The sequence below is a fragment of the Botrytis sinoallii genome (assembly GCF_014898435.1).
Source record: "Botrytis sinoallii strain Bc 23 chromosome Unknown BSIN_008, whole genome shotgun sequence".
NCBI lineage: Eukaryota > Fungi > Ascomycota > Leotiomycetes > Helotiales > Sclerotiniaceae > Botrytis > Botrytis sinoallii.
In genome coordinates, this window is record NW_024066035.1 from 2,222,063 (window position 1) to 2,235,696 (window position 13,634).

Genomic DNA, 13,634 nt, shown 5'->3' on the forward strand with positions numbered 1-13,634 from the left:
TACAGCTACAATAGAGCCTCTCCGATAGTAATCTAGGACTTTAGCGAAGATTGAACGAGAACAAAGTAGGTACCCACGTGGTACCTACCTTGATAGTGCTGAAATGATAGCCTGTACCTTGTAGAAGATGTGAACTGGTAAATTTTGCAAACCAATATGGTTAAATGTTGGGATCTGAGGTAAAGAGATCACGCTGTGGCTAAAACTATGGCGTTATTAAGGGGGTTGAGTCTGGTGACAGATATTATTAGATTACCATTTCAATATCATTACACAGTTTATAATTTCTAGTGCTACCTACCTATAGCAAAATAGAGTGTAGAGGCATGATTTAGCGAGTCATATAAACTGCACTTAGAAGTTGAGAGACCTTGATTTTTGTTCACTTCTTTTTGTAAATGTCACAGCCATGTTATCGTTTAATGTTCTCAGGTTGTTGCCAGGGGAAATGGGAGGGCTTTTGTTGCCGCTATATTGCTTGCTTTCTACGATATTGCTTGGTGTAGCGATTTGTGGACGAGAGTGTGAGAGCAGAGGGATGGTATCGTGGAGAAATTTAGCACATAACTATCATGCCAGAAACGTTTCCTTGATTACTTGGACGAGATCGACTGTCATGAAAGTTCGAGGCGTTAAATATTCCCAGTATTGACATCACAAGGTGATTCTTACTTTTGCTAACATGTTCCTCTTGTCGTTTTCTCTTCGCTACTGAGATAGAAATCAGAGAACTTTGGCTAAGTACAACATGTTGTATCATTCAAAGTCTTAAAGGCTCATGAAAGCCGCTAGTTCCGCGCGCGAGACGATCTAGAGTACACCCTTTACGAGTTTCATGAACAATTAAAGTTGTATGTTTGTTGCATGATAATTGGCAGCTGAACGCACTTCAAATAACAATGCCCTGACTATGAATACGAAAAGACAAGAGGACTTGCATCTGGAGTGTATTTGGTTGTGTGGAACGACGAACTGATCAACATAATGATGTTGATTTAGGAAGCAGAATATGAGGAGTACTGTCATTCTAGTACCGCCGTAGATATATTTTCACTTTTTATTCACTTGTGTTTACCTCTTTTGCTGAGGTTTTATGTAAGTTACAGGAAGAATTGTAGTCTGGGGAGTGTCCAACAAGTTGTCGCGTGAAGCATTAGATGCTTCAGATGAGATCCAGTGATTTTTTTCTACTAGATCACAAGATCTCATCTTCAGCCCGAGCATTCTGTGATTCTTTCAAGATCACCAAGAAAGTATGTAGCTCTTCTTGTCATATTTCTCCATTTAAGTTACAGAATTGGGATCGTATCACCGGCATATCTTTCTTGTTATTTCTCAACCACTTCCATCGCTGGCCAGAAGTGAGTTCTTTCATACAGATGATAACTTTAAATTTCCATCAGAACGTTCGGATGAATATGCGAGGCAAACAAATGGTGCCAGGTGTCAGAAACCTATCACTCTGAGGCAAAGCTGAAGACTTGAACATTTTGACTGTTTGGATGGAACAGTTTGAGGAATCCGCAGACGGAAAACGGAGGTTCTGTAGGCGTTCAGTAAAAAGAAAAAATCGAGACAGGAAGTGGGAGATGGGGTCAAAAATGAGGCTTGATTCACTAATACAAACGAGAGAATGGTAAATTTATCCCGGATAGAGATCGCTAAGACGAGCAGAGGAAAGTTAGAAAAATCAATGGTAGCCCGTCGTTCTCCATTCTGGCTTGCACCCCTGTTTCGATTGTCCCCGGAGCTTCCATAATGGAATATCTAGAAAGTCCGAAAATCATTTAAAGTTGCTCGATCGGCACTTCACCTTGGAAATTGTCGATATCGTGAATATCCGGAGAAATTATTAAACCCCATATCATAATATGGCATGATTTGACATGACATCTCGCTAGGATCAGGGGTAAACACTTAGACAGCAATTATGTGGGGTTATGTCCAAAGCTAAAATATCTGAAACCTTGTAACATGCAAATCAAGGAATCTGGACTTGTACGTCCGAGAGAAATGGGTCGGACCAAATGACTAAGATATCAATTAGTGTTTAGCACTGTTGTTTCATACGAGAAGTGAGTGCCGAGGAGCGTTATAGGCATGCATGTGTGTATTATTCTGCAAGCATGAGGTCGTCTGAAGAATGAGATGAAGACACTGAGATAATCTCGAGGGGAACGTGCTATCATTCCCCGGAGAAGACACATGACAATAAACGTTGGTCGTTTGTATTTCCAGCTCCACCGCCAGGGTTTTGGTTACACCAAGGGAAAAATGGGGGAGTTGGAGTACCTGATCATCCTGACTAAGGTCTCTCTTTTTAAGGTTGAACCTAAGGTTATTGAAATTTATGCGGAATGGTACCAGCCCTTTTGATATCCTTTGATTGGAAGAAGGTACGAAGTAGATTCTTTCTGTAGGTCTATTGATGTGCACGAAAGCACGTGCTTATCATGTGACCTTTGTAGCTAGTAGTTATCTATAGACTTCTTTGTGTACCTAGTCTAATCAAAGGTAATCTATGTTCCTCTTACCTATTTGAACTCTAGGTGTTATGTGAGAGTATCTCACACCGTTCTCTTCGCCTCTCCTACAGGGACACTAGTTTCAGTGACTATTGTACGGAATATATGAAAGACTACTTTATAACCCTACCGCTCTACTCTTTTACATTGATTGAGATATCTTCTATTCACTGTATCAAATAGAAACATCATCTCTTTTCGTTGAATCAGAAAGGGAGATGCGGGCCATACAATGCTTAGAAATGTCGATCCTTCTTTTTTATTATTAATTTCTTCAAGAGCTTGACCTAAAGCGTGTTTCGTCAACAAAGGCAATCAGATAGAATAGTTATATGGTCAACACTGATGATTGAATTGTATAATCGATTCTTCAATTATCTTATATCACTACAATCAATTGTATTGCTTTCTCAATTTGTAACTTCTGCTTAATATAATCAACGGAGGATGTTCTAGCTCAGAATCTCATCAAAGGAATCCATTTCATACCTCGTTGTTATCAAGAAATGAAGGAGAAGATTGAAAAAGCAATTATTATCAAAACCGTCCGCATTTACTTTCACACGGGAACGTGCATTGAGGCGGTCTAGGGCATGAAGTGTCGGAACCAGAGTAGCCTCTAGGGGTTCGAAGCTTGATTTGAGAGCTAAAGTTCGGCAAGCTTTTAGCGCCTTCTGCAGAGCCTTCAATTTCATAGGGCAACAAGTGTAAAGGCTCGGCTTAAATTAAGTTGCGCTATTAATGGGACAAAATTAGAAGGGTAAACTAGATAAGCTCGAAGCGAAGTAAAATCAAGCTTTGTTGAGATGAGACACCATATTGCCGGCCAATGAAATGGAATGGTAAGTTTCGAAAGGTACAAAATAGATTGATTGAATGCCTATTCTTTAAATAAACATCTAGAAAAGTACTTGTCAATTCTAGAATCTTTCATAATTCTGGGAATGCTGCGTCACCTGGTCGAGGAGTAGTTTGGTTCTCCTATGTGGACAAACGACGCTTAGCCCCATTTGTCATAGTTAACGAGACATTAATGCTTAATTACACTCAACGACTGCGGCTTGAAACTGTAAAGCTTTCAATACTCCGCGAAGCCATCATTCAGAGATCGCATTTCCCGACACTGCCGAGCTAACGTCCGCTATTCACGCAGCATGAAAACTTAGCGGAAGTTTTTCCTTCAATCATAAATTCGCCGTCATAAATTGTAAACGAACAGCAAGAGCTGGGATATGACCGAGGCCTTGTGGTTACCATTCAAAGCTTCTCTCTGTTGACTTATTTTAGACTTCGATGCCTTTCAGAATACAAATGAAGAAATAAGAAAGTCAAATAAATTGTATTCTTCTCATTCCAGTGAACGGACATCTTGCTTGTTGTCCGATAGGGTGCTTGGGATAGCATTGCCTGTCTCCTGTATATGATTTTGTACCTGTCTACCTTCGCAAACACAGTGAGGGATTTCTCCGTGTTGAGAGAAATTCAATAGATCTATGATCTCGTAGCTGCGCAGGGGAGGCATGCAAAGACCATCAGTGATCACCTGCGAGTGCGAAATACCTCTATGTCGGATCTCAAATTTTTCTATAAGTAGGAAGCATATTCCCATTTCTTATTCTTTTCTCACACACTCAATCAATCTTCAGCCAGCATACACTCCAACCAACACACTCACTAACTTCACTGAAAATGATCTATCCCACAAGCCTCATCGCTTTATTGGCCAGCACGGCTTTCGTGTCTGCAGCTCCAGGTTCCGTAAGATTCCTCAATCCACTGACATATGAAATATATACTAAACGTCCATTCTTAGTCCCTGGAGGTTCTTGAAAAGCGTGATGCTTGCACATTCACCACCGCCGACGCTGTCAAATCTGGGAAGCTTGCTTGCAAGACTATCATCTTGGATAATATTCACGTTCCAGGTGCCACCACTCTTGACTTGACTGGCCTCAACACCGGTACACAAGTTATATTTCAAGGAACCACTGGGTGAGTTTCCTCCCTCACAATGCACGAAATAATCCTAACAACATTTCAGCTTCGACCATGCTCTGTGGGCAGGTCCTCTTATATCCATCTCCGGAGAAAATATCGTAGTCACCGGTGCGAAAGGAAACGTGCTTGACGGAAACGGTACAAAATGGTGGGACGGACTTGGTTCTAACACTAAGTCCGTGACGAAGCCTAAGTTCTTCGCTGCTCACTCATTGACTGGATCTTCCAGTATTACCGGTCTAAACTTCCTCAATGCACCTGTCCAGTGCATTTCAATTGATTCATCTGTTGGATTGTCACTTATCGGTATCACTATTGATAACTCTGCTGGAGACGCTGGTAATCTTGGTCACAATACCGATGGTTTTGACATCGGTAACAGTCAAAACATTTTTATCTCCGGAGCAATCGTCCAGAACCAAGATGACTGCGTTGCCATTAACTCTGGCACTGTAAGTTTCATCCCATTTTCCAACATCGTCGACTTTGCTGATCAGTAATAGAACATCACTTTCACCGGTGGAAACTGCTCTGGTGGACATGGTCTCTCCGTCGGTTCCGTCGGTGGACGCTCTGGCACTGGAGCCAACGATGTCAGCGATGTGAAGTTTCTCTCTTCCACCGTTTCAAATTCCGTCAACGGTGTTCGAATTAAGACTGTCAGCGGTGCCACGGGCTCTGTCAAAGGCGTCACTTTCCAGGATATCACCCTCGCCGGTATCACCGGGGTTGGTATTGATGTCCAACAGGATTATCAAAATGGCAATCCAACTGGTACACCCACTGCTGGAGTTCCAATTACTGGATTGACTGTGAACAATGTTCATGGTACTGTTTCTGGTGGTCAGAATGTTTACATTCTTTGTGCAAATTGCTCAGGTTGGACATGGGATAAGGTTGCTGTTACAGGTGGAACAGAGAAAAAGACTTGTGAGGGTATTCCTACAGGAGCTTCTTGCTAAGCTTGAGATATTTTCAAGCAAAGCGGTGGGAGAATTCATGGCTGCTGATAATACTTGATAATTATTGAGTTACTAGGAGGAGGATAGTGAGATGGGCTCTTTTTGAGAGACATTCCGGTGACATATTATAACATTTCTTTTGCATGTGGCTGTCAGATACTGGACAGATAACCAAGGAGGGCAGATGCCTCTGTAAATTAGAAACAGGCTTCTATCCAGATTATTTCTACACCTGCCTTATACCATATCTGTGATTTTTCTTTAACATCCTTTCTTTTTTGTGTCTGCTTAATGACGGAGTTGGATCTTTGTATTTTTAAGTGGAGAGCTACTTTTTGCTGTTTTCTCTCATCGGCTTAGATAGTTATTTTAATGTCATAATTTAAGCTCATGTCTATCATTCAACCACAGTACACACCAGACTTTTCAATCATCAAGCATTACAAGAAAAGAAGGGGGTGTTGTTTGAAAGATTACCTTCCCAGTTCGAATGTCATTAAAAATTACTGAAAAGTTATGATAAAACCAATTTCATTTGAAAATTTTTTGTGGGAGTACTAAAATAATAACCAGGACGAGAGAGACTGTGAGTTAGCTAAATCAGTTCCCTATCTTGCCCTTTGCAATCTCATGCCCATTCAACCCTCGCAACCTACGCTTCCTCCTTCCAAAAAATCAAAGAACTATTTCTCACAACAACATCACTCATGACTCTGATACTTTCCGCCCCCATGATATCATAGACGGCCACGTTCGTACCCAGCTCTTTGCCAAACCAATTGCGCAACTCCACTGCCAATAAAGAATCGACACCATACGCGTGAAATGGCTTATTTGTATCAATATCCGCTACTTCAGTCCCCAATGCTTTCGCCAACTTCATTACTATTGCTGTCGATACCACTTCCTTTAATACTTTTACAGAATCTGCAGCTTGCAGTTGATATTTGAAGCTCCTTTCAGGAGATTTGGTATCGGTTGAAAGAGTATCGTCTCGGCCAATATATGCAAGGGGACTGAAAGTGGGTGTTTGAGCCCAGGATGGTATTTCTAATCCCTGAGCGAACAACTGTGATGGCGCTAAGAGACAGATAATGGGTAAAGCCTCCTCTGATGCTAGTAACTCTAGTGGATTATCAGGATTACAGTAGTAATCAAGAAGTGCAAGAAACTCTTCTTCTTTGACCGATGCGACTTCATTTACAAGGTCCCTATTTTTGAGTACATCGGGATTCTCACTAATGATGCCTACATCGTTCATGATACCTAATCTGAGAGAAATTGCTTTTTGACCTTGACTGTTCCTGTAAAGACAGAATGCATCTTGGAATGTGTTTCCGGCGGCGTAGTTTGATTGACCTATTGATCCAAACACGCCAGCGATGGAAGAAAGGAGTATAAAGAAATCGAGGTTATCCGGCAAAGCTCTATGGAGATTCCATGTGCCCTGGACCTTTGGAGATGTAGCTGCCGACCAATCTTCGAAACTCATCTTCTCAAATAGGACATCCTATTACTTGTCAATAAACAACAGTTGTTCGGATTTTGGATTCAGCTACCTTTAAAACCATCGTAGCTTGTATACATCCTTTGATGAGAGGAAAAGCTCTAGAGCATTGCGAGATAGCTTTTCTTAGTTGATCAGAAGATGTAATGTCGCATTTCGGTGCTTCGACAGAGGACCCCATATCACGTAGCTTGATCAGCAAAGAAGTAGCGGCATCTGTCGTAGGTCCAGATCGTGATAATAGAATGAGATACCTTGCTCCTTTATCGGCCATCCATAGTGCTGCACTTCTACCCAAACCGCCCAAGCCACCTGCTATTATGTATGATGATTTTGAGTCAAAGCTCCACAGTGCTTGCGGTTGAATAGTTGCCTGTTATCGAGAGTTGTTAAATAACTGGGATATTAAGCCATGCAAACAATTTGAAAACTTACAGGGATTACATCTGCTCCATCGATGCTTAGAACTATCTTTCCAGATGTTTTACCGCTCTGTGATAGTCTCATGGCCCCTTTAAGATTCTCAATAGATATCACGTGAAATGGTTTGAAAGAATGAAATATCCCCCTATGAAAATAGTCGATGACATTAAGCATTATCTCTCGAAATTCTTTTGGTCTCTCAATGTTCAGAGAATCAATGGTGATCGCGGCGAATGTGACGTTCTTTGCAAAGGATGACATAGGTAGCTTGGTATTGGTGTATATATCAAGTGTACCGAGCTCGATAAATCTTCCATAGGGTGCAATTAACTCCCAAGTTGCGATTAACGCGTCTCCAGACAATGAGTTGAGGACAACATCTATCCCACGACCTTGTGTCATACGTTGTATCCCCTTTGCAAATTGAAAGTTACGACTATAGAAAATGTGGTCTTCAGCGATACCATATTGCTCCATAAGCAATTCTTTCTTTTGGTCAAATCCCACAGTAACATATATATCACAACTCAAATTTTTCGCGATCTGGATTGCCATTTGACCAGTTGCTCCGGACGCTGCATGAATCAAAATCGATTCTCCACTTTTGAGCTTTGCAACGTTGATGAGAGAGTGATATACGGTAGATCCGGCCATGATCATGCCTGCAGCCTCCTCTGGAGCCATTTTTTCGGGAATTTGAAGAACAAGATCCGAATGTGCTCTGACATATGTATTCATACATCCGAATTTCGCTATATAGGCTTTATCACCTGGCACAAAGGTCTTGCAATTGACTCCCACCCGAGTGACTATACCAGTAATTTCACAGCCTAGAAGATTGTCGTTATTATGGTATCGACCAAGTGTCACAAGAAGATCGCGGAAGTTTAGACCGGTATATTGAAGTTTGATCTCCACTTCGTCTGGACCAATCTCCACTTGGAACTTTTCATCTTGAATAAAGTGAAGAGATTCGAGCAGTCCAGGCCTTTTTAATGTCAAGGCTACTGCTCCTGCTTGATCGATTCGAACATCTCTCGTTTGTTCATGTATCCTAGTGTGTACCTGTTGATCAAGAGCTTTTGCTTCTCTGATGCGACCAATGTACAACAAACTATCACGATCCACATATTCCATGTCGCTGCTCATTCCTGTACCCAAAATCTTTTGAGAAAGAACGGATGCAATAGTCTCCCTCCACTTCTTGGGATCAGTCCCATTACCCTTGATATGTAAAGTGATGAAGGCAATGTCAAGTTCTGAACGTAGAACTCTAGCCAGTCCATCGACTAGACCATTAAAAGCTGCGGATCCCGTATCTTTTGAGCTATGCGTTACCTAGAGAAGATTCTTTGCAGAAACACACATTTGTTTGAGGACATCAAAATCCGAACTGGACAAGTTAGACAGAAATGGCACTTCAACCTATTGAAGAAACACGAGGAACGAAGATTGTGCATCTGTAATAGAAATTGTCTCTTTGAATGACAGTAATTTGATCTCAATGTCGATGGAAGGTTTCAAGCACGCTCTAATGTTCTTCACAACCTCAACTTGTTGGGAAGATGTGAGATCGACCAGAAAAATTATCTTCTGGACAGTGAGAGGTGTTTCTTCATTGTTTGCCGTGGACACAATGAGACTGTACTCATGATATCTGGGGTCATCGGTGTCGCGAATCGAGAAATCGACACCAGTGAAACCATTTTGGAGGAGAACTGTATGCCAAGTTTCCTCTGAAACACAAGGACCGTCTGAACGAAATTTCTCCGTGCCTATTTGCTCAGATTAATGCTACTGAAAAACACGTCTGATCAGAATCAAACTCACCCAGCCACCAGCCCTCCAAAGTTCCAAACACAAATCCTGTCCTCATTAGATCCGGTTGCGTATTCTCAAGCATAATAAGCTTTCCGCCACTAAGACGATTAGCAGGGAAATTGGAAATTTTGAATTTTGACTCACGGTCTCAATAATTTGCGACAGTTTCGCAGTGTATGTGCTAGGCTACTTGTAGCATGTAGAACCTATTGAAAATCGTCACTAATCACTAGGTGACTATTTCAAGAGTTGGTTCTGGGATCTTACACTGTGGGCAAGAAGTAAATCAAACGATCCTTCTTCAAAGCCCTGGGACACAATATCACCTTCAATATCCAGCACGCGGAACTGGATCTTATTTGTCGATGTCTCAAACTTCTCACGGGCTTGTTCAAAAAAGCTTGGTGAGATATCCGTATAATTATAAGAATTGAATCTCTCCGTGCATCGCTCCGTTCCGTCACGTTGAAGTAAAACTGACATCACACACTCTGTGAAAGCTCCTGTCCCCGAACCTATCTCCAAAACATTCAATCCGGGGTTCTGATGTGCAATTAAGTCAAGATACTTGGCGATATCCTTGCCATAAGTCTCTCTCATGCAAATATCTCGATAATACAATTCTGCCACTTTTTCCCCCGAGAAAAGAATTTCTAGTGGATTAACCTGATCTCTTATAATCCCTGGGAGTTCTTTTCCAATAGCAAGGTAAGTCCTCACCAGTGGATGATCTTTCATGTCTTTGGAGATAATTACATCAATCTCAGAATCATCATTGACCCCCTCGGCACTTGAAAGAAGCTCACTTGAAGAAGTGTTTTTCTCACAAGCCTTCAAACGACGCCGGAGACTTGTAAGATACTTTTGGATAAATGGCTTGGCGTTATCTTCTTCAACTTCTGAGATTTCGTTCAGCGCTTTCCTAGCGAAGTATTTCAACATGAATTCTAAAGTTTGGTAGACTTTGAATCGCTCAACATCTTCGATAGTTTCTGATCGACGGAAACGAAGTACTTCATGTGGTTTCAAAAATGTTACATCTGGCTTTCAAGAAATGTACCAATTGAGTTGTCGTGGTTGGATCTGTTCTTGAAAACTAGTACTATCGGAGACTGTGCTTGATTCTAGGCGAGATAAGGATAATATGAGTTTACCCATGCGGTCCAAAGCAAAACTAGAAATTTCGGCCTTCTGAGACCCTTTCCTTTCTGCTGTACAATAAACCTGTATTGATTGAGTCTCTGGATAGCTCAGACCGGTACTAGAGATCCAAGCATTATCAATTCGGGTGGGAATCATTGTCGGTATTTTAGTTGAACATCCGTCTGTAAGAGGAATCCATGAAAGTTGCATGAGAGCGTCCAAGGTAGTAGGATGAATGGTGTGAGGCTCTACTGCTTCGATACCTTCATATCCTGCCCAATCAAATGTGGTAAGGTCTGCAATTGAAGCCTTATTTCCGTCGTGGAATATTTTATCTAATTTTTTGAATGATGGCCCTAACTCTACACCCATATCGCTTGTGCATTGCTAAAGGGTCTCCTTGGAAATGGATTCTACACACTCACGAGCAGCAATTTTGTATTTCAATGTATAGTCGTCTTTTTCGTCTCGTTTCACTTTACCGCAGTCAACCTCGGTGATATCAGTCTGATGCTCAACCTGAATTATTCCGCGGCAGACCTCCTTCCAGTGACCATTATTGATGGCGTGTATACGGAACTCGGAAGATGTGCAGTCTTTGTCAGATGAATTCTGCAGCGATCGCATACATAATTGCGCTTCTGTTTTAGGATCCTGGCCGGATATCTGAATTGGACTTGAGATGATGACATCTTTCAACCTGAATCCGTTTATTTTTTGATCTTTTGCTACCATCTGCTTTGAAGCTTCTATGGCCATCACCATCATACCGGTTGCTGGATATATGACTTTCCCATTAACCTAGAGATTTTTTTTCGTTAGCAACTGACTAGTGAAAAAATAGATGCAAATTAAAAGCTAACCTTGTGATCCTGGATCCAGGAAACTCTTGTTGGATCAAAAATCTTGCGCCACCTAGATTCTAGGAGGTTTCCATCACTTATTGGCGTGCCAAGCAATTCAAGCTCAGGATGTTTCCTGAAAATAAGCTCTTGTCGTCTCCTTGGCTCATGCCAACATGAACGGGAATGATTAAAAGGATATTCTGGTAAGTCGACCAAAAGCTTTTTCCGGGAGTCACAAGAATTTTGAGGCTCGTTCACACAATCAAAATTGATCTTGTAGCCTAAGGAACTTAGGCGACCAGCCAACTCTTTCATGGCAATAGCGCTGGAAGTATTACGCGATAGGGTAGAGTGGTATCTCAGTCCTGATTTAGGACTTAATCTCTCGGAAATCTCCTTGACATATCGCTGTAGTGCAGGATGTGGCCCGATTTCCAAAACATCGCAAACTTCAAAACTGCGATTTTTTGCACCCAGTTTCCTCTTGGGAGATGATATTGCTGTAGCAACAAGATCATCATAAGCCTTCGAAAAGTTAACTTGACTCACCATATTTCCGACCCAATATTGAGCTTGACTGAGGCTCTCCAAGTCGAAAATACGTTCACCTGTGACCGAAGATATCATAAGGATAGGCGATAGGGGAGTTTGACCTATTGCCAAGGTTTGTAGTAGCTCAGAGTATTCATCTGCCACATCATTCATTTGAGGGGAATGATAAGCAACACCAGTTTTCAATTTGCGCCCAAATATCCCATCAGTATTAAGTTGCTGTTGAAGCAAATCAATTTCCCTTTCCAAGCCTGAGAGTGTCACATTGCAGGGACTATTAACGCATGCTACAGTGAGGCTTCCGGAATTGGAAAGGCCCAAAGCTTCTGCTAGATATGGCTGAACCTCGAATTCTGCAAGGTTGATAGATATCATTGCACGAGGATGTTTATAACTGTGCCGAATTTTCTTAGCTACCTGCCCTCTAAAGAAGGCTACCTTGCATGCAGATTCGAAAGATAGACCACCACACGCGTAACTAAAAGTTGATTTCTTAGTGCAAGTATTCTGTCATGGGGACCTTAAGAGTGACCTACGCTGCGGCGATTTCGCCAGAGGAATGTCCCACACAATAGTAGGCAATATACCAAATTCTCGAAGTAATTCTATTAGCGCAAGTTGCAGAGCGGTACAAAGTGGCTGAGCATAAGCAGGATCATTGATATTAGAAACAATTCCGTCGTGAGCAAGTTCATCTTAAATGATAAGCGTCCGTTTTTCTTTTGAAGATACAGGGAGATAGGTAACAAAGAAACACAACCCTACCAGAAAGACACCAGGTACATCCAAGCTGGCGAAATACTTCTTCGGCTTTCTTGAATGTGTTGCAAAATGCAGGAAAGGAGAGTAAAGTCATCCCCATTCTAGAATACTGTGCACCCTGGCCTGTGAAAATAAAGGCAACGCCCAGAGAAGAGGCAGCCCTGATTGGTGACGATAGCTTGATCGAAAGATCCATTACATCGGTCAAACTATCAGTGACAACGAAGGATCTCCATGTCAGCGCAGATCGTCGAAAAGAAAGAGTGTAAGCTAGGTTCCTCAATAAAGAGAGTTGATTGATTTGAGTTTGCAAAGCATGACCTGCAAAGTAGGAACTATAAGCTTCTGCAAGGCGTCCTATCCCATCCATGTCGACAGCACTAAAGACTAGTAGTTGCGGATCAGAAACAGGATTGCAAGATTTGGCGGTAAGCCCATTGACCTGAGTTACGGACCAGAAGTCAGCATAATGAATCATCAAGACATCGAGAAATGCGGTTCGTACGTATGCTTTTTCTTCCGATTCCGAATCATCTTCACAAATTTGTGGGTCAAATATAGTATTATGATTACCGACGAAGGAATTTAATTTCAAAAAATGGTATGCATCATTCACGATGCAATGGGAATTTGTTGGTATCAACTTGATGTTGATTAAAGTGTAAAGTACTTCAATCTTATCAATATAATTGATTGTATTATTCATCTTGATTATTATTAATTATGGGAAACTAGTACTTGATATAATAGAAGTACAAATGCTAGTGCTAGTGTTAGTGTAATATAGTGCTCTCTTTAGATCACATAATTGATATCCCAACATTAACAACTCTTAAGTTGAATATGATTATATGTCTAAGCTCATTATTCAATCTTAAATACAATATTCTATTTCTATTCTCTTAGCTCTTATTTCACTATTCTTTTTTCATTCAATATATCACTTTAATGATTATTTTATTAGTATCAATCAAGTCTTTTAAAGCTTGATATGTACTGTTTTTAGTCATAGCGTCCGCAGGATTCGACTTCCTATCAATTCATTTAATTTTCCCGATTTCCCTATTTTCGTAGTATTGTTGTACAATTATAATAT

General features: G+C 41.3%; 2 protein-coding genes across 2 annotated transcripts; one reads left to right on the forward strand and one right to left on the reverse strand.

Annotated features, from left to right (window-relative positions):
* Nucleotides 1-4,089: 4,089 nt before the first annotated feature.
* EAF02_005628 (uncharacterized protein) lies at nucleotides 4,090-5,485 on the forward strand (the record flags this gene model as incomplete). The annotated part of the gene is made up of 5 exons (XM_038901676.1): nucleotides 4,090-4,115; nucleotides 4,172-4,283; nucleotides 4,339-4,517; nucleotides 4,567-4,975; nucleotides 5,027-5,485. 5 exons carry the CDS (start codon nucleotides 4,090-4,092, stop codon nucleotides 5,483-5,485), a joined length of 1,185 nt encoding a protein of 394 aa, XP_038759016.1.
* Nucleotides 5,486-6,137: 652 nt separating this feature from the next.
* EAF02_005629 (uncharacterized protein) lies at nucleotides 6,138-13,244 on the reverse strand (the record flags this gene model as incomplete). Its single annotated transcript, XM_038901677.1, has 13 exons — nucleotides 6,138-6,995; nucleotides 7,045-7,365; nucleotides 7,428-8,742; nucleotides 8,782-8,808; nucleotides 8,863-9,190; nucleotides 9,246-9,334; nucleotides 9,381-9,442; nucleotides 9,504-10,276; nucleotides 10,340-10,741; nucleotides 10,805-11,180; nucleotides 11,243-12,254; nucleotides 12,313-12,415; nucleotides 12,542-13,244. 13 exons carry the CDS (start codon nucleotides 13,242-13,244, stop codon nucleotides 6,138-6,140), a joined length of 6,369 nt encoding a protein of 2,122 aa, XP_038759017.1.
* Between the last annotated feature and the right edge of the window lie 390 nt (nucleotides 13,245-13,634).